The sequence below is a fragment of the Populus nigra genome, chromosome 1 (genome assembly GCF_951802175.1).
Source record: "Populus nigra chromosome 1, ddPopNigr1.1, whole genome shotgun sequence".
NCBI lineage: Eukaryota > Viridiplantae > Streptophyta > Magnoliopsida > Malpighiales > Salicaceae > Populus > Populus nigra.
In genome coordinates, this window is record NC_084852.1 from 7,256,445 (window position 1) to 7,274,593 (window position 18,149).

General features: G+C 31.4%; 2 protein-coding genes across 2 annotated transcripts; both read right to left on the reverse strand.

Annotated features, from left to right (window-relative positions):
- Nucleotides 1-447: 447 nt before the first annotated feature.
- On the reverse strand, nucleotides 448-2,084 carry LOC133700984 (NAC domain-containing protein JA2L-like). Its single transcript, XM_062124734.1, has 3 exons — nucleotides 1,790-2,084; nucleotides 1,405-1,673; nucleotides 448-1,302 (listed from the first exon to the last, which is right to left on the reverse strand). The coding sequence occupies exons 1-3, from the start codon at nucleotides 1,968-1,970 to the stop codon at nucleotides 718-720; spliced, it is 1,035 nt and encodes a 344-aa protein (XP_061980718.1). The 5' UTR covers nucleotides 1,971-2,084; the 3' UTR covers nucleotides 448-717.
- Nucleotides 2,085-7,764: 5,680 nt separating this feature from the next.
- Nucleotides 7,765-11,762, reverse strand: LOC133686168 (ABC transporter G family member 9-like). The gene is made up of 4 exons (XM_062106954.1): nucleotides 11,667-11,762; nucleotides 10,698-11,487; nucleotides 8,654-8,967; nucleotides 7,765-8,551 (listed from the first exon to the last, which is right to left on the reverse strand). The coding sequence occupies exons 1-4, from the start codon at nucleotides 11,760-11,762 to the stop codon at nucleotides 7,892-7,894; spliced, it is 1,860 nt and encodes a 619-aa protein (XP_061962938.1). The 3' UTR covers nucleotides 7,765-7,891.
- Between the last annotated feature and the right edge of the window lie 6,387 nt (nucleotides 11,763-18,149).

The window sequence follows — 18,149 nt, forward strand, 5'->3', positions numbered from 1 at the left end:
CATTCCCTGACATTGCTCACATGGACGGCCAGTGCCGCAACATCCTAAATTCAGTGTCAGCACTTGCATCCCCCACCATGCTAGCTGTTTCATGCAGCCACACAAACAACACATCATCATGTGAACGGTTTGAGGTTTATAAATTTTATTAGACATACGTATTTTTAAAATTTATAAAATTAATTAAGATATAAATAAATTAGATTGAACATTCGCGTTAATAAAAAATATAAAAAACCTAGGTTGTAGTTTAATTAGAGATTATCAAATCAAATATTATATATTTTAAAGTCATAAAATATTAACTTCATTATTAACTTTAAAATTTTAAAAAATAATTCAAAATATATAATAAGCTAGTTCAAACAACCACAATTAAAAAATAAAACTTAAAAATCCAGAGACCTGTAATTTAATTTCCATACCAATTAATATTTACTTTCCAAGTATAGCAATGTTTGTAATTCATTGTTCAAAGAAAATTGTGCTGCAAAATACTAGCAAGTTTTTTCGTGTACATGGCATCTAATCCTCTAGCAACCCAGAAGGGAAGGCAATTTTCCCTTGCCTTTTGAACAAAGCAGCTCCCTAGCTTCTTCTCTCTTTTGGAATCTAAACTCAAAAGTTAGCCCCCAAAGAATCCAAATATTTACATAAATGCATCCCTTTGTACTTTTCTTTACAGAAATGTACTCCTAATTCTTCCCTAACATTTTCTTACTGATTAAACCCGAACCCACTACCCGGTTGGATCGAGTGCCTTAACCCATACGGGTCAAATGAGTTAGAGAAGCTCTGTGGCCTCACGCTCGAGTTTTGTTGGAAAAACACTGGGTTACCAACACTATCCAGCCGAGTTCTAACTCCACTTTGAACCTCCTCTTCAACCAAGTTTTCCATCCTCTCTGCGGATGAATCCATGTGGTGGCATAGTTGGGACATTGAAGGAACGTACACATCATGAACATTACTGTTCGAGTAATTCACACCAGGCTGTGTTTGAACGAGTTGAGGCACCGAGTTGAGCCCAGCAAGAGTCGCCCAATCAAAACTCCCTGAGCCCAGAGTGGCCAAGTTGATTTTCTCTTCATGTTGCCTTGGTTTGAGTGAGTTGGTTCGAGGCAAGTCAAGGAAGCGGTCATCAATCTCGGGCAACGGGTCAAAGACATCGTCATCGAAATGAGAAGAGAATGATGAAGATGGACTATTAGTACTAGGTTCCTTGCTTGAAACACCTGACATGGATTTCTGTGCAGCAATTGATTTCTTCTTATAAATCCGACACAATACCCATTCGTCCAGCTGTAACAACAAAGAAAATTAACAAAAATCATTAATTAATATTGAGGCTTGTATCAAAACAAATTAAAATTAATCTGCAGATGGAATTTATTTCGTTGGTACCTTCGTGCTTCCATGTTTGCGAGAGGATTCAATAAGGCGGTATTCATGCATGATCCAATTAGTTTTGGTTCCTTTTGGGGCCTTGCCAATGTAAAAGACGAGAGCTTTCTTGATACCTACTTTACGTCCATCTGATGTGATAATTTTATCAGTACCGGTGGCCTTCCAATACCCAGACCCGGCAACCCTATTGGGTCGGGATCCATTTGGGTACTTACGGTCTCTAGGACTAAAGAAGTACCACTCTTTTTCACCAAATATCGCCTTGCCTGGTAACAACAACAAATTAAGAAGAATATTAACCCAAGAAATTTATTATTGCTATAACTAATAATTGATTCTTTTAAGTAAGAGAACATTATTAGAGAGCAAGATTATTAATTACTTGGTAAGAGCCATGGATCAAACTTGTATAAATCAATTTCACCAATGATTTGCATCGAGAAATGGTGTCCAGCAACTTTCCTGCACAAATATTGCACTAATAGCTCTTCATCAGTCGGGTGAAACCGAAAACCCGGTGGCAAGCTCAGTTGGGCAAGAGGGTCTGTTTCTTGCACTCCCATTTTCAGACTGCAGCTTAGCACACAATTGCTTCTTTGACTAGAGAGAAGAACTAGAGCTAGAATTCTCTATTCCTTTTTTTTTTTTTCTTTTCTTTCTTTTTTCTCTGACAAGATGAAATGGGACTTATTTATACAGGGGAGGATGAAGAGCGGGAGAGAGATAAGTACGGTCGTCCTTGTCTTAATGTTTGGGTTAACGGGGTCCACTTTATGCTTGTCACCGTTAAGAGCACGACACGTGCTCCATGAAATGGCCGACCTTATCCAAGTGGAACTACTACGTTATGGAGAGAGAGAGAGATACATGTAGTCTCTTTGGTGCATGAACCGTCTCTAAAGGACAGTGGTGAGTCATCTATAGAATGTACACGTGTCAACACAAACATCACACTCTAGAAACCTTAACGGCAGTGCCAATCTTGCATGTCCCAACAAAAAATTCTTAACATGGTGTGTTCAATCATTTATCACGTGACGACACGTGGGTGTTTTGTTGAGTGAAGTTAGGCATGGGATGGAGTTTTTTTTTTCTTAGAAGAGAGGAAGGTGGGAGAGGGAAAGCAGAGGAAAAAAAACGTGGCGTTACAACATACAAACTGAGGCTTTTATATTCAGACACGTAACCTGGGGTTTTTTTTTTTGGAGAGTATGTGGACGATTAGGGTTTCTTTCACTCAAAACCTTTCAGGAACTGGCTTACAGGTATGGCATTTTTTTAATCTTATTTTGTGACACCATTTATGTGTCATTTTAACAAAAAGAGAGAATATGCTGGCCATGATTGATGACGGGTGGGTCAAAGTTTGAGCAAAAGAATAAAAATAAAAGGATCTGGCGTGTTCTCATGATTAATCATATATAGCGGTTTGTTTTCGCGGAGAAAAAATATCTTTTAAATAAATAATTTTTTATATTTTAATTTGTTTTAATATATTGATATAAAAAGTTAATTTTTTTCAAATATATATATATATTATTTCAGAATTATGGGGACGCCGAATACTTAGGTGTAGAGAGAGAGAAGGATGTCAAGAGGTTTGGTGGGTCAAGGAGCAATGGTCATGTACATTTAGTGACACGTTTGTATTTTATCTCTTTGTTGACAATTTGATGCTTATATATATATATATATATATATATATATATATATATATATATATATATATATATATATATATATATATATATATATATTATAAAATTCAATCCACCTTTTAGAGTTTTCTTGTCAAACAAATAAAAAGAAAAAAAATCACATATAAAGATAAAGTGGCTTGTGTGTGCTGTGAAGGCTGAGACTTGGGGATATTTTTTTTATACAACACGTGAAGATGAATAGTGTTTGAAGGCGGTCGTTTGGGCACTGAGTGGAGGTGGATGGTTCCAACTTTGACGAGAGACTTGCAGCTATCACGGAAATCGGAGATTCGGAGGGACCAAATCTTTGTGCCGGCGGCATGTAAGTTTCCAGACAGTTCTTGAGGTTCCACACGTGGGTTTTGAAATCTTGCTAGTCTGATGATGCAAAGTAAAGTCATGCATGACTGATGCTTCCTCGAACTTTCACTTCTTTTTAATGCCACAAATTATTATTCGGCGACTCATGTTTTTTGAAATTAATGAGGACTAGCTAGCTAGGGTGACTTCACATATATATAGGGGATGGCATTTAGCTTCAACAATTTGAGCTTTTTCTCATATTAGCTTCAACAATATTGAATTTTATCCCAAAAAAAACAATTTTTATGAATATGAAATTAAATTAAAGCAATAATTCAAAGTATTAGCGGTGAATTCAAGATTTTCAATACCACGACATTTGACTTCGTGGCTAGATAGAGAGAACGTTTCAATTAAGTGCCGACGAAGAAATAGATTGAGTTGCTTTGCTCATTGTTCAACTGCAAAGGGTAGAAATTAATGGATTTAATTTGTTGTTTTGTTGTGGTAGGAGAAGGCTCGATCTACAATCGGATAAACACCACATTTCAGTTTCTAAATGCTAACCTAAATTCGCCTCTTGGAGTACTTGACTCTGAAGACTTCAAGATAAAGATTTGAATTACATCCCAAAAGATAATCAAACTACGAAATCATACTATTGAATCTCCTTTTATAAAAGTTAGAGAAGCGGAGGAAAAAAATTACTAGATTTTATATTAAAATTACTGTCATTTAAGAGAGCTTGGGACTTATTATGGCACATTAAATAAAAAAACTTAACAAGTATATATAAACTAGATGAAATATTTCAACAATTACTAATAGTGCGAGGTTGATAGAAAAAGTTTTATTAGTTTATTAAACTTTTTTTTTAAATGTTGATAATTGTAATCTTGTACGAGGTTTATCAAATAAAAAGTAATACTAGTAATTAGTTGATAAAATTTAATTTTTATTCGAAGTTTGAATTCTACTATATTGTGTTTAGATCTTGAATGTCTTTTTTTATTGACCAAGCATAGAATGAGATCGCACATGTATATTGGATTCAACATAACCATATGACATTCAATTCGAGCTTCTTTTAAATAAATAATTCATAATAGAATGGTTAAGTTCCTATATTGACAAATGGGAATAAGGTTTCTTTCTAAGGTTTCTTTCTAGTTTTAAGTGGGATTTATTCTTCTAAATATATACATAAATTAAATATTAGTCATAAATAAAATCAATTGGTTCGTGGGACAAGTTATTAATATGAATTTGCAGATTTTAAAATTTTAGATAGGCTCTCGTATAAGAGAGACGTTGCTGAATGTTTTTTTTTAAAATAGCATATAGTGATAATGTTATTATTATTATTATCAAATTTATTTAGATAAGGAAGAGAATGTTAGTACATATAAGAACTCTATTTGTTCTTCTAACAACACTCATGATGAGCATGAGCAATGTTGTCGGGAGCCGACCATAATGAGGCATTTCAAGCATCCTCTCTCAATGCAAGCTCATCGAGTGAGTGAGACTCACAAAGTGAGTGTCCCTTATGAGCATGATGTTTACTCTAGAAAGTATATTAATCGGTGGAAGCCCAATCACAATATGTAAGCTTGTTTTCTTTTCCTGCACGATAAAAAAATAAATAATAATAGAAAAGGCTAGAATAATTAATTTTAATGAATAAATTGAAATTTAGATTTATAAATGTTGAGGATGGTCGCATGATAACATCACCGATGAAATCTTCAATTGAAGTGTTTTTGTTTCAATGGAGTTAAATTCCTAAAGGTCATGAATTGAAGTCTATAATTGATGCTTGGTTCGAAAAGTTTGATGTCAGTATATATATAAATAATTATTCTTTTAATATTTAATTTGGTTAGTTTTTTAATTTTAATAAATTAGTTATTTTATAAAATTGACATGAAAGGAAAATTTTTGTTGGGAGGAGGATGATGATGATATGATCAGAAGAGTATGAGAGAATCATAACACTGTTAGATAAGATTGAATTCAAACTATGATATTTAAAAAAAAAAATTCAAATTTTATAGTATAATAATGTTAACGAGAGTAGCTTCTTAATTATTGGCAAGTGGTAATTGGTTTAAAACATGTTGCTTTAATAGAAGTGGTAATTTGACTACAGACTGTAAAGAAATATAATAAAAAGGTTTGGCTTGTGCAGCAGCCTTCGTGCTTGGATGGTCAAAAATTAAAGGATAACAGCAAAAGTTTCCACAATTCTAAAGGAGTTTGTATTATTCGTTCCGATGTCTCATTCCATCCATATTAAGTATCAACTAGACGATTGGCAGCCCGATCGAAGCGAAAATATTTTGAATATAAAAAGATATTTAAGAGGAGAGTTTTTGTTTTTTTTTTTTTTGATATTGTTATAAAATTCAGTCTAAGTCAAATTTTTAAAAAAATTAACTCAATTTCTTATTTATACCAAGTTTTAAATAAATTATATGAAATTTTCCTTAATAGATTTGACAAGTTTTAATAAAGTTTTTTTTATTTTAATTATATAATAAAAAAATATATATAAAGACCATTTCAATAAATATTAAATGATTAAATTTAAAAAATTCTAAAAAAATATAATTTAAAAAATGAAATTAAAAAATAAAATATAAAAAAACAACAAAATCAAGTAAAATATATAGGTTTATAGCTTTTTCATCAAAAAGTTGTATAGCCAATAACTTTTCCTCTCCTAATTGTATTTCCTAGTAGGTTTCTCTCTTCTCTCTCTAACATAAAAACAAAAAAAAAACAAAAAAAAGCATAGGTGATTATTAAATAAGTTCATAGAATTAATCGAGGTACATATAAACTAGTCTAAATATCCATGTAAATCTAAAAAAAGAAAACATCCTTTCGTTCAATATTATATTCTCTATAGATAAGCCCATAGTACTTTGCAAAATTTTCACTCTTTTGATGCTGAGAAAAAAAAATTCAGCCTTTTAGGTCAAGTGTCGAATTAAAAGATTTAAAGGACTTCAATATTAGACACGATGAGCATACAATCAAAAGGCCTTAATTTATTCAAAGTATGCGACTCGTGCGTTCGTAGCAGCCCACAGGCCAAAATCATGGAATACAGAGATTACGTGATTATTGGGATATATAAGAGACAACCAATCGAGTGTTATAAATACCTAATATATTCTCCTTTACCTTGCGTTTAATGGGCTGTAAAAGCTGTTATACAAATATAGGATCAAGAGAGAGATCAATCCATTATCGTAAATTTGATTTCAAACTTAATTTCATTCGTTGACATTCCTCGGTAATTCCATGCTATTTATTGCATGTTTATGTAGTGTGAGATATTTTTTAAAATTATTTTTATTTGGAAATTCATAAAAATATATTATATTTTTTTTAATTTTTGATATTAATACATTAAAATTAATAAAAAAAACATTAAAAAAATAAAGTTTTAAAGCGTATCTAAACGCGACTGAAAACACTATATGATAGATAGCATCACGGCACAATTAAAACAGGATTTTATTCGTTTTGACGCAAGCACATCCATCAACAAATATTTATGTGGCAAGTATAATGAGACTACACACTTCTTTGTTCTTGAATTGAAAGCTCCGAGCTTCAATTTGACTCGGAACAGTCAGGATCAAATTATATAATATGTTTTAAATGTTTTTCAAATTTCAACCTCGTTCTAAATGCCATCACGTGCTTGAGTTGTGCTCCATGACCTTTTTTAAGAAGCCCATTTTGGTAAATGGACCAAGAGCCTATGACTAGACAAGCCACCAAAGTAGGAGGTCATTATCTCTTGCAGGTTGTCAGAAGACATTGATTCCATGCTGACGGGCAGACAGCTTATCTTTTTTGGTCATATTATGTCAAGTGATTTTAATAATTCATTCCGAGGCTAGAATGAAGTGGGCAAGTGTTTGTTATATAGTTTTTTTTTTTTTTTAATGTATTTATAGTATATTTATTTTTATATTTTAAAAGAGTTTTTGAAAAAATTTAAAGTTTTTTATTTTTATTTTAAATTAATATTTTTTTATGTTTTTAAATATTTTGATATATTGATGTTAAAATAATTCTTTTAAAAATAAAAACATATTATTTTAATATATTTACAAACAAAAAATACTTTAAAAAACTACAACAACATTACTAAATACCTCCTTAAAAGCTTGCCATAGTACTTGAATTCTGTTCAACAGCTAACTATTTCAGAATCAAAACAGCAAAACAACTTTGATCCATTTTCATGTGTGCAAGCAATTAGCATCTAAATTAGCGAAAATTCTTTAACTCAAATGAAAAAAAATAGAAAAAGGGCAAAAACACATGGATATTATGCATTGAAGTGAAGAGGAAATGTTTCTTAACTCATATGAAACATCCTCTTTGGTTTTTCGATTTTATGGCCAACCTTACAACAATGTTCTGACATAAAACTAAACAAATGGAAAACATTCGCTCTACCTTTTAGCCACTCCAATCCTCATGAGAGCTAGATAAGCGATTAGGCGATAACCCACAAGCATAATCCCCAATGCTACGGCACCAAGAACTTGGTCATCAAGCCCCACTTTTTTTATTGCAGGATAATCTCCGACTAAACAAACTCCTCCGGCACCATCACATGTATAGGTGTCCCCAGGCTTGTATTGGGACCCCAGCAACAACTTGTATGTGTATTGACTAATGGAGATGTACTTCACCCAGCTAATGAAGGCAGGGACATGTGTAACATAGTATCCAGCAGCGAGCAGGAACGATAGCATGATTACTGATCCCGTTATGGTAGCAGATCTTTGGTTCAACACCAGAGCACCAATAGCCAGTCCTAGACCTCCTGCTACTAACACAGAATACAAGAGAACAGACAATGTGAGAAAGAAGTTTCCAGGACTGCCTTTCAGCCCTGCCATCCAGTAGGTTATAGTTAAAAATATAGTAGGAAGGACTAGCTCCATCGGGAGGTCACTGACAATCCTTGACATGAAGTATGATGAGAGTCGATACATGCCGGAAGATCGCTCCTTTTCGAGCATTCGGCGTTCTTGGGGGAAAGTGAAAATAGCTTGGAATAAAGGGAAGATGCCCCAAAATCCTGAGTAAAAGAAGAGGAGCCCCATCTGCATTGTATTCAAAGTTAAGATTATAGATACAGTTTAAAAACTAACTTTTCAGTTGACGAACTTGCTTTCAGAAAATGATGAATTGTTGCGAAATGTTACCTGATCTTGTATATGGGATACATCAGATTGCCACCACAGGAGCCCTGAGAGGAAGGCTACTACCAGGACCTGGCCAATCTTGAGGCCAGAGAAGGAGTCATGCTTCCTTTCTTTCACTCCTCTTATCAACAATACAGAAAACTCTTGCCACCAGGTTGTGGCCCACCGTGAGACTTGCTTGTCATTTAATCCATCTTGAGACGGGTCATCAATTTCATGAACCTCTGACTTCAATTTGTTCGCAAGATTGCTCTTGTAGGCTGAAACTAGATTCTGCTTAACAGTGCCAGGAACCTCACTATTTGATGATACACCTACAACATATGCAGCACAAGAACACAAGGTCCTCATTGATCGTTTTACTGATTTGTAATAATTAGCTACTCAGGTCAGTCTAAGAGCAATGCCAAAATAGAATATTTAAGCATTCTTCTAGTCTAACAGAGAAGGTCCATTGAAGTTGAATGCTTGTGCTTGTAATTCGTATGATGATCAACTATTCAATTTCTACTGTTTAAAGTCTACTCTTTCTGTCTCAATTTCTCAATTCGTCTTTTTTTTTAGCCGTCCCAAAGCTCTTATTTAAAATTCAATTTTAATTTAATATAAAACAATCACTTTTAATTTAATTGGAAAAGGGATTAATCTAAGAGGACCGACGAATTAGGGTCAGTCCGGAGAATTAATAATGTTTTCAGCGATTGGAATTAACTCCATGGAAGTCCCTAGAGAAATATATATATATATATATAAAATTTAACAAAAAATATTTAAAATTTTTAAAAATATAATTTGGATCGCGTTACAACATTCAAATAATATACTGCAATATAGAAACCTTGGAACCGCAAAGGAAACTTGTAGAAAGTGAATTAATTACAAGTATATATTGCATCGACAGTTACTTAATGCCATAGAGACCGATTAACAAAGTAGAAACATACATTTTGTTTGTAAATAAATTGTTTGATTTGAATTATCGATATGATAGATAAATTGAATTGATATATTTAGAGAAGATAAAATTTAATTTTTTATTTATTTTCTATATTATGCTTATTACTTTCATTTTATTTTTTCAAAAATCTTTAATTCTTTTTTTAAAAAAGCTAAATGGGTATCTTGTAGTATTTTTAAACATTAAATTTTATTTAGAATTTAATTTTTAATACTTAAAAAACAGTTACAGATATGAGATTTTATTAAAACCTTTTAATTGCATTTAATTTATAAGATTAAAAGCATTAATTCCACCCGAATTGAATTGCATGAGTTTGGAAACATTTCCTTGGTTTGTTCGACAATTTCGCACATACTTAACGAGTCTGGACATGACTTCGATTCTACCAGTAATTTTTCCACAAATCTCTACACACTGCACGGGAACATTTTCTTATCAAACTTGCCGCCGAGTGTAATTAAAAATTACCTCATTGCTAATAAAAAGAAAGAAAACAAGAGAGGATTCAGTTCATTCAATTAGCATTTCAGTCATTAATTGTTCCCGTCTTTCTTTCTTTCTTTCTTTCTTTGAGGATATCCACACTTTGCTTTTGAAAAGAAAGAAAGTGGGTGCTATATCTATTTGTGGAATACTAAAATTAATCATCTTGAGGAAACTGAAATACGTGCACGAAATCAGCTAATCACATTGCTAGTTAGAAAACAGTATCAGCTAAAACAAGTACTGAGTAATTGTCTATCTGGAAACTGAAATACGTGCAAGAAATTAAATCAGGTAAAGCTCAATGCTATACACAATCAGCTAATTAACTATTTTAGTAAGCCTCTTACCAACTCGAATCGCAGACACTTTTTTTTTTTTTTGAATTCGAGGAAACTCTACCTCTCGAAAAACACACTTTAAAATCACAGACACGTAAAGTATTAAAATTAACAACCACTAACAACGCATGCATGCAAAACTTTTTCAGGAAGTGTAGAAGCAAAGTATCACCACTAGCAAAGTAAATATGTAAAATTCCTGAATATAGTATACCCTCAAGTAGTTTCTTTAAGTAAAGATTAGTATGATTAAACATACCATTTGCAAGATCCAAAAGGAAATCGGCAGGATTCATGGGAACTGCTGGAGCATATCCAATGCTGGAAAAGTAATCCATGACTTGTGATCTCTCCCCAAAGTACAATGGGTTGCCTTCTGATAACAACAAAACCTTGTCAAACATGTAAAACAACCTACTTGAAGGTTGATGGATGGTCATTACAATTGTTCTTCCTCCTTTTGCAAGTTCCCACAACGTTGACACAATTCTCTGAGCTGTTGTCGAATCAAGACCTGATGTTGGCTCATCCAACAAAAGAAGGCTAGGGTTTATGAGCATTTCTTGGCCTATGCTAACCCTCTTTCTTTCACCCCCAGAAAGCCCTCTCAAAAATGGTCCCCCAATGATGCTATTCTTGCACTTGGTCAAACCTAGTTGAGTGATTGCAGATTCTGCATGCATGATCTTCTCTTCTTTAGTAAATATATTTTCTAACCTAAGAAGGGCAGTGAAAACCAATGTTTCTGCCACTGTTAAATGAGGGTAAAGAACATCATCTTGAGTAACAAATCCCATGTTCCTTTTCATTGAGTTGGAGAAGCTCTTTCCATTATAGCTTATGTTCCCATCAAGTAGTCCTCCAAGTTTGCCTCCTAATGCAGTTAATAGAGTTGTTTTGGAACTGCCTGATGGACCTAACATGGCTAACATTTCACCAGGTAGAACCATGCCTGTGACTCCCTTCAAGATAATTTTTTCTTCTGTTTTGGTAATCTTTCCACAAAAACCTGATTTCGTGAATTTGATCTTGTACACTACATCCTCAAACTGTATACATTTAATCAAAACCAAGATTACCTTAAAAATGCAAGAAACAGATAAAAAAAATGAACCAGAAAACATGCAATGAAACCATCATGTAATCAAGCCATTTATATCAAAATAAAAATGGCACTAAACTAATGGAAAGAAAAAAAAAAGTTCAAATTCTTATATATCAGTCCTACCTTCAAAGCAATAGCACTATTGGCTTTCTTGAAAATGGCTGCAACTTCTGGTTGTTTCTCATTTTGTGCCTCTATGTCAGCCATCTCTTCTTCCATGTTGGTACCTCAATCTATGATTTCTCTTTCAATCTAAAAACAAATGACAGAGATTAACGTCCAGCTCCTTTGTTTCAGTCAACTGTTGTTATTCTTATATGTCAAGTAGAAGCACGTATTGTATGTGACACAAAAGTAGGGAACAAAAAAGGAGAAGAGAGAAGAGGAGGCTAGAATAGGGTTCATGCGAGAGAAGTGAAGAAGAAGAGTAGGGTTAACTGAAACAAAGGGAGAGATGCTTGGCTTTTCAAGATGAGGAATATTAACTTGTTGAACTGCTTACTTAATTTGGCTTTTACTGGGTTTGCTTTACCAAAAGTTTGACAAGTTTAATTATACCCGTATTTAGAGCATTTCAATCTCCTTTTCTGTTATATTATATCACGATACCATTGCTATCTATAGTATTTGTCTCAGCTACCTAGCTAGACTTTTTTTTTCAAGTCCCAATCTAGTAAGTTGGGAAGTTATGGGAAAAGAATTCTGTCATATGGTGCTTCTTTTGTATATCTAATTTTTTTTTTTATCTCTTTATATTCTATTTATTTATTTATGTGATTTTGCCTATTACATTGAAATTTGTCAATTTTGATCTTATTGGTAGGGTTTGTGATCATGATCAGATAAGAAAACCAAACAAAATTAGGTAGTTTATTCAAATCATTAATAGTAGTGTTTCTTGATATTATTAATTGTCAAATCATTAAACTTAATTCTCAATCAAATACGATATTAATAGATAAAATTAGGGAGGGAGTCAATTAAAAAAAAAAACAATTGAGTCAATTAGATTAACCCCTGAAACCCGAGACTTGAGCCATGAGACAAGAAAAACTGAATAAAAATCAAATTCAATATTGAAATATTTATGACTCGGGTCATGAGATTAAAATAATCTCTTAAAAAGAAAATTGAAAACACAATCAAATTTAACCGGGGTTAAAATGCCAAAAATCGAGTACCTGATCATGAGACCAAGATATACCCATAAAAAATAAATCAAAATATATTATGAAACTCAATTTTTAACTGAACCAACGTTGAATGATGAAAATGAAAAAAAAATCAATTAGAAAAAGAATAAAAAAAACAACCCGAGTAAACTCGGATTAATCCGTTAAGCACTATTATCATGTCATGAGGCCAGAATAACCTAATAGAAAGTAAATAAACAAATCATGAATCCTAATTTCTAATTAACTCAATATTAAAGGATAAAATTAAAAAATATTTAATTAAAAAAAAACTTGAGTCAACCGTGTTAACTCGCTAAACCCGATATCTATATTATAAGAGTGAGATAACCTAATAAAAAAAATAAATCTAATATTAAATGATTCAATTTTCTTTTTTTAAAAACATTGATTAAAAAACAGTCAAAGAGGGAAAAAAAAAACAAAGCACTATTCCAATAAATAGTGCTTTGTGAATAGAGGTATAATTAAAACTCTTTCTCTTTTAGTGTTTTTTTGTTAATTATATAAAAAATACTTATATTGTTTTAGCTTATCTTACTATCAATGTAAAAAGCATTATTCTTCAACCGCAGTGCAAATTTTATTGTTCTTAAGGCATGGAAAAGTAAACTTTGGTCAATGTACTTTTTTTATTTTTAACTTTTGATCCCTATAGTTTTTGGTGTTGACATTTAAGTCTTAAGACTTTGGGAGAGAAATTAGCTTAAAAGGAAGACAATAGAGACAAGTTTTGGTAAATCATATTCTAACTATAAAAGAAGTTGATTTTGTTATCAATGAGTTCGTTTAAAAAAATAGTTTAATGGAGGTAATACGAACCTTTAATTATGTCAGAAAAAATATATCAGAATCTTTCAAGTTTGTTTTCATTCAATATTAATTTTTAGTTTTTGAATTGATTGAAGGATGATTTTAAAGTTGAAAACATAATTATTGAGGTTCATATAATGTGTTTTTGGGTATTTTTAGCCTAAAATACCCGAACCTTTATTCTCTCAAAATGTATTGTAGTGCATGATATATTATCTATTAATAGAACGACATGTCATTCATTCATTGAAAAAAAGACTAAAGTTGATAATATGTTATCCACATAAGTTTTTTTTTTTAAAAAAAAAACATGCATACTTTATTTTTTCTGATAGGTCAAACATGTTGAGTTTTATTTTAAAAGGCTAGGCATCTAAATTGCCTCATTCTTTTGGCTTTGTACCTTTTTTTATTTTTTTATTTAATAATTTATAATGAAATTCTTTCTCAATAAAATTATTAAAATGATATTTAAAAAATATCAAGTTACGTCATAATATTCAAATAAGATTGGATGCTTTTTATGATAATATTAATAATTATTTTAAAAATAATTATATAAGAACTTTATATGCATAATGTTTATTTAAAAAATTGCTCATGAATAATCAATAATCACAAAAATAAAGTATTTATTTTGTTATTTTCTATTATAAATTTTTTAATATAGTTTTCTTATATTAGTTATTCTATTATTTTTTTCATATATTCACGTTAAAATTGTAAAAGCATGTTTTTTTTATTGAGATTTTTTTAGTTCATGATTTTCTTTTTATTTTTAAAAATTGTGATTCTAATAAAAAAAAAACATGTTTTTGGCACAAAAAAAAAAGATACATGAATAAGGATTGACATTTTGATTAAATGAATACTATTTTCTCCTTAATTTAAATCATTTAAATTCTTTCAAATATTTATTTTAATAGCCTTAAGTTTTTATTAAAAAAAACTAAGTTACGAGTAAAAACAAATTACATTTTTTTTTCAAACGAAATGCATGAATAAGAAATAAGAGTTTTTTTTTTATGATAGGAATATATTTTTTCTCCAAACTTTAAATATTTTTCTTTCCAATGAATATTTATTTTAATTAAAAAAATCCCCACAATAGCGCACAACGCACGGGTAAGATGACTAGGTAACTCTCATGTGACATTGATCACCCTAACAATGCTGTTTTTTTTTTTCTAGTCATCAAAATATTTTTTAATTTTATCCTTTTACAATGTATTATATTTCATATTCAAGCTTAAGATGTTATTTCGGCTAGCTTGCTACGAGAATATCAAGGTGTTAAGAAATTTCCTTACATTTAATTTAATTAATGTTTAATTTTACAAAATAAAAATTGATTTTATTGCCTAAAAGCATTGAAAATTTAGAGAATGTCTAAAACCAAGGGTTATTTTCCAGCATGGTTGAGATTACATTTTAAAAACAAAACAAAATTTCCTATAGAATTGTTTCATTATATTTCCCATTTGGGTCACTTTATAAAGTATCTATTTTGTTATTTTTTATTATCATTCTCATATTAATTATTCTTTTTTATTATTATATTCACATTAAAATTGTAAAAGCATATTTTTTTATTGAAATTTTCTTTTTATTTCATGATATTTTTTATTTAAAAAACCATATGATAAAAAAAAATACATGCTTTTGGCAAAACAAAAAAGAAATACATGAATAAGGATTGATGTTTCGATTAAATGAATACTTTTTTCTCCTTAATTTAAATAATATAAATTCTTTCAAATATTTATTTTTATTGCATTAAGTTTGTATTTAAAAAAACTAAGTTGCGGATAAAAAAAACATATTTTGTCAAAAGAAAACAAAATATGCATGAATAAGAAATAAAAAAAATTTATGACAGGAAAATATTTTTTCTCTAAAATTTATATTTTTTTTCTTTCCTATTAATATTTATTTTAATTATAAAAAATAAATCTCCACAGCAGCGTGTGGGTAAGCTGGCTAGTTACAAAAAAAAAAAGCCCTAGAAAAATTACTCTGGACTCCCTCGCAGTGCATTGTTCACCCCAACAATGATGTGTTTTTCTGGTCCTTCTAGCATATTTTTTTTTTATTTTAGTTAACAAGATGTTTTTTTAATTTTATCCTTTCACAATGTGTTATTTCAAATTTAGTCTTGAGAAGTTATTTTGGTTAGCTTGCTGCAAGGTGCTCGAGGTGTTAAAAGTTTCCTGACATTTGATTAATGCTCTATTTTGCAAAATAAAATTTGATTTTATTATTTAAAAGCATTGAGAATGTCGCACCCTCGCGACGGAGCGCGGCATCGCGACGACCCTCGACTGATTTCAGGTTATTTGTTTTGTGTAAAGGAGTCACCACCTAGTATTTTGGTCACTAGGAACCCTAACTAGTCTTTTAGAGATTCTAAGGCAAGGGACTGGTTGCATAAAGAGAAGGTATTAACACCCCTAGTATGTTCTACCTAAGGTAAGCTGCTATGGTGTTAGTGTTTTCTAATCTCATCAGTTTTCCTAGGTTTGATTCAAACTAAATTGATTAAGATAGAAATCCAAGGAGATTCCATGTGCTTCAAAAGCTCATTTTTCCCTTAGTATTTCAAGAGTTTGCGACTCGTAAATCGCAAGGAGGATGGACAAAAATTTAGAAATCTAGGGCACTTTAAAAGCCTATTTTTGACTTAGTGTTTTACTCTCACGGCTCGTAAAACGTGGAGTAAAAAAATAAAATGTCCTCGATTATAATCAAGGCTTCTTTCAAGGATGTGTGCGGATTTATTATTTCTAGAAAATTATTTTGGATATTTACCATTCGGGGTTTCTTTATCCAAATATTAACAGTGAATAATAACAAATTATTCCCAATAATATTTTGATATTCGTCCTTTAAGGATTTCTTTATCCAAACATTAGCAGTGAATAATAGATGAATTCCCCATAAAATAAGATTTTTATATTTTTTTGGAATATTGGTCAATACCCTTTGAAGTTTTACAAACATGTTGTAAAACCAGAAATGTAAGAAAATAATTTTTGTTGTGTTTAAAAAATCCATGCGAAAACACATTTTCAAAACTTCCAATATTTTTTTATATATAAAAAAAACATTCAAAACATGTTAAGGTATTGGTCGTATGCAACATACAAGAAAAATTTTAATTTAATTTTTTTTATCGAAACACAAGCATCACAATTAATAAATGCAAAAATAAATCGCAATAAAAGCTAACCAGCCATCATATATATTCTAAGATTTATAATAAGCTTAAAGGAATTTAAAAAAAAAATCAAAGCCAACTCATCCCGCGCAGACAACAAGAACAAAAATAAAACTGGGAGCAATCAAAACAATGGCTGGCTGATTTCTTCTCCAGCGGGTGTAAGGAAAACAAAAGGAAAGTCCCTAAATGTAAAAGTTCCTAAACATGAAAGACAAACCCTTTTACATGGACAACAGCTGAACTCAAACATCATGGAAGAAATGGACAAGTGATGGCTTTGTCTAAATAGAAACCAGTTATTCAGAGGGAAGAAAAAGTTTCACAATTGAATGACCAACGAATGCCTATAAAAAATAACAAAGGAGGAGAGATTGGGGCCTATACCTGCAGATCCTTTTGCAGCAAATAATGACCAGAGACCAAAAGACAACTCACGTGTGCCTCCTTAGCTATTGGTAGATGACGGCAGAAACAAAGATACTGAAGTTGATGTGCTGGTGAATTGAATGTTCTTCTTCTCTTGCTTTTACTGGTTTACCCATCGCTTGCCTCTCCTTTCTCCTCTCCTTTGTTTTCTTTCACAGTGACAAAATGATGTATGGGAACCGAAGGCTTTATGGATCAAAGAAAGAAACCCATTTGTTCCTTTATTACCTATGTTTTTTTTAGTCCCTGCCTCTCTTGCATTTTCCTTCTCTTTATTTTGCTGTTTTTTTCCTGCTCCTTTCTCCCCGGTTTTTCTATTATTTTTATGCTCTTTTTTTCTGCCCCTTGCTAGGTCATTAGAGGGGTTTATATATAGTTTAACATATCTCTATTTAGGAAAGATTCAATGCATTAATTCTATGATGCAAATCCCTGCTGATGTGTAGTAAAAAAAACACAAAAAGGAAACTGAAATATTCTTATTCCTATTCTGATTTTCAGCACTTAATTTCCATTGATCAAAGGGTGGTACAACTCTTTTCTTTCCTTCCATAGCTGGGACCATGAGGCACCAGCTGTTTCTTTTGAAATGAATCAATAAAAATGTGGTCTGCAGCTCTCCAATCAGCAAGACAAACATGGAAACCAGCAAGAAATTTGCAGAGAAAAAAAGGAAAGAAATCAGATGGGTAAGGGTGCATGCTGCAAAGTCTTATTTTTTTTATTCGGTGTGGTAAAAAATCCTGTCATTTATGATGATCCAACCCCCCTCTCCAGCTTTCAATATCCTTCTTCAATTCAATCACTCATTTTAGCACTTTTCGATTCAGTCCTTAGTCCAAAAAAAATCCTTCGAATCAGGCCCGCGAACTTGGGCAAAAATCCTTCTCGCGGCAGGAATCCCTATTTTCACATTAGATATTCAAACGGGAATATCTTGAGCTTCTGATATCA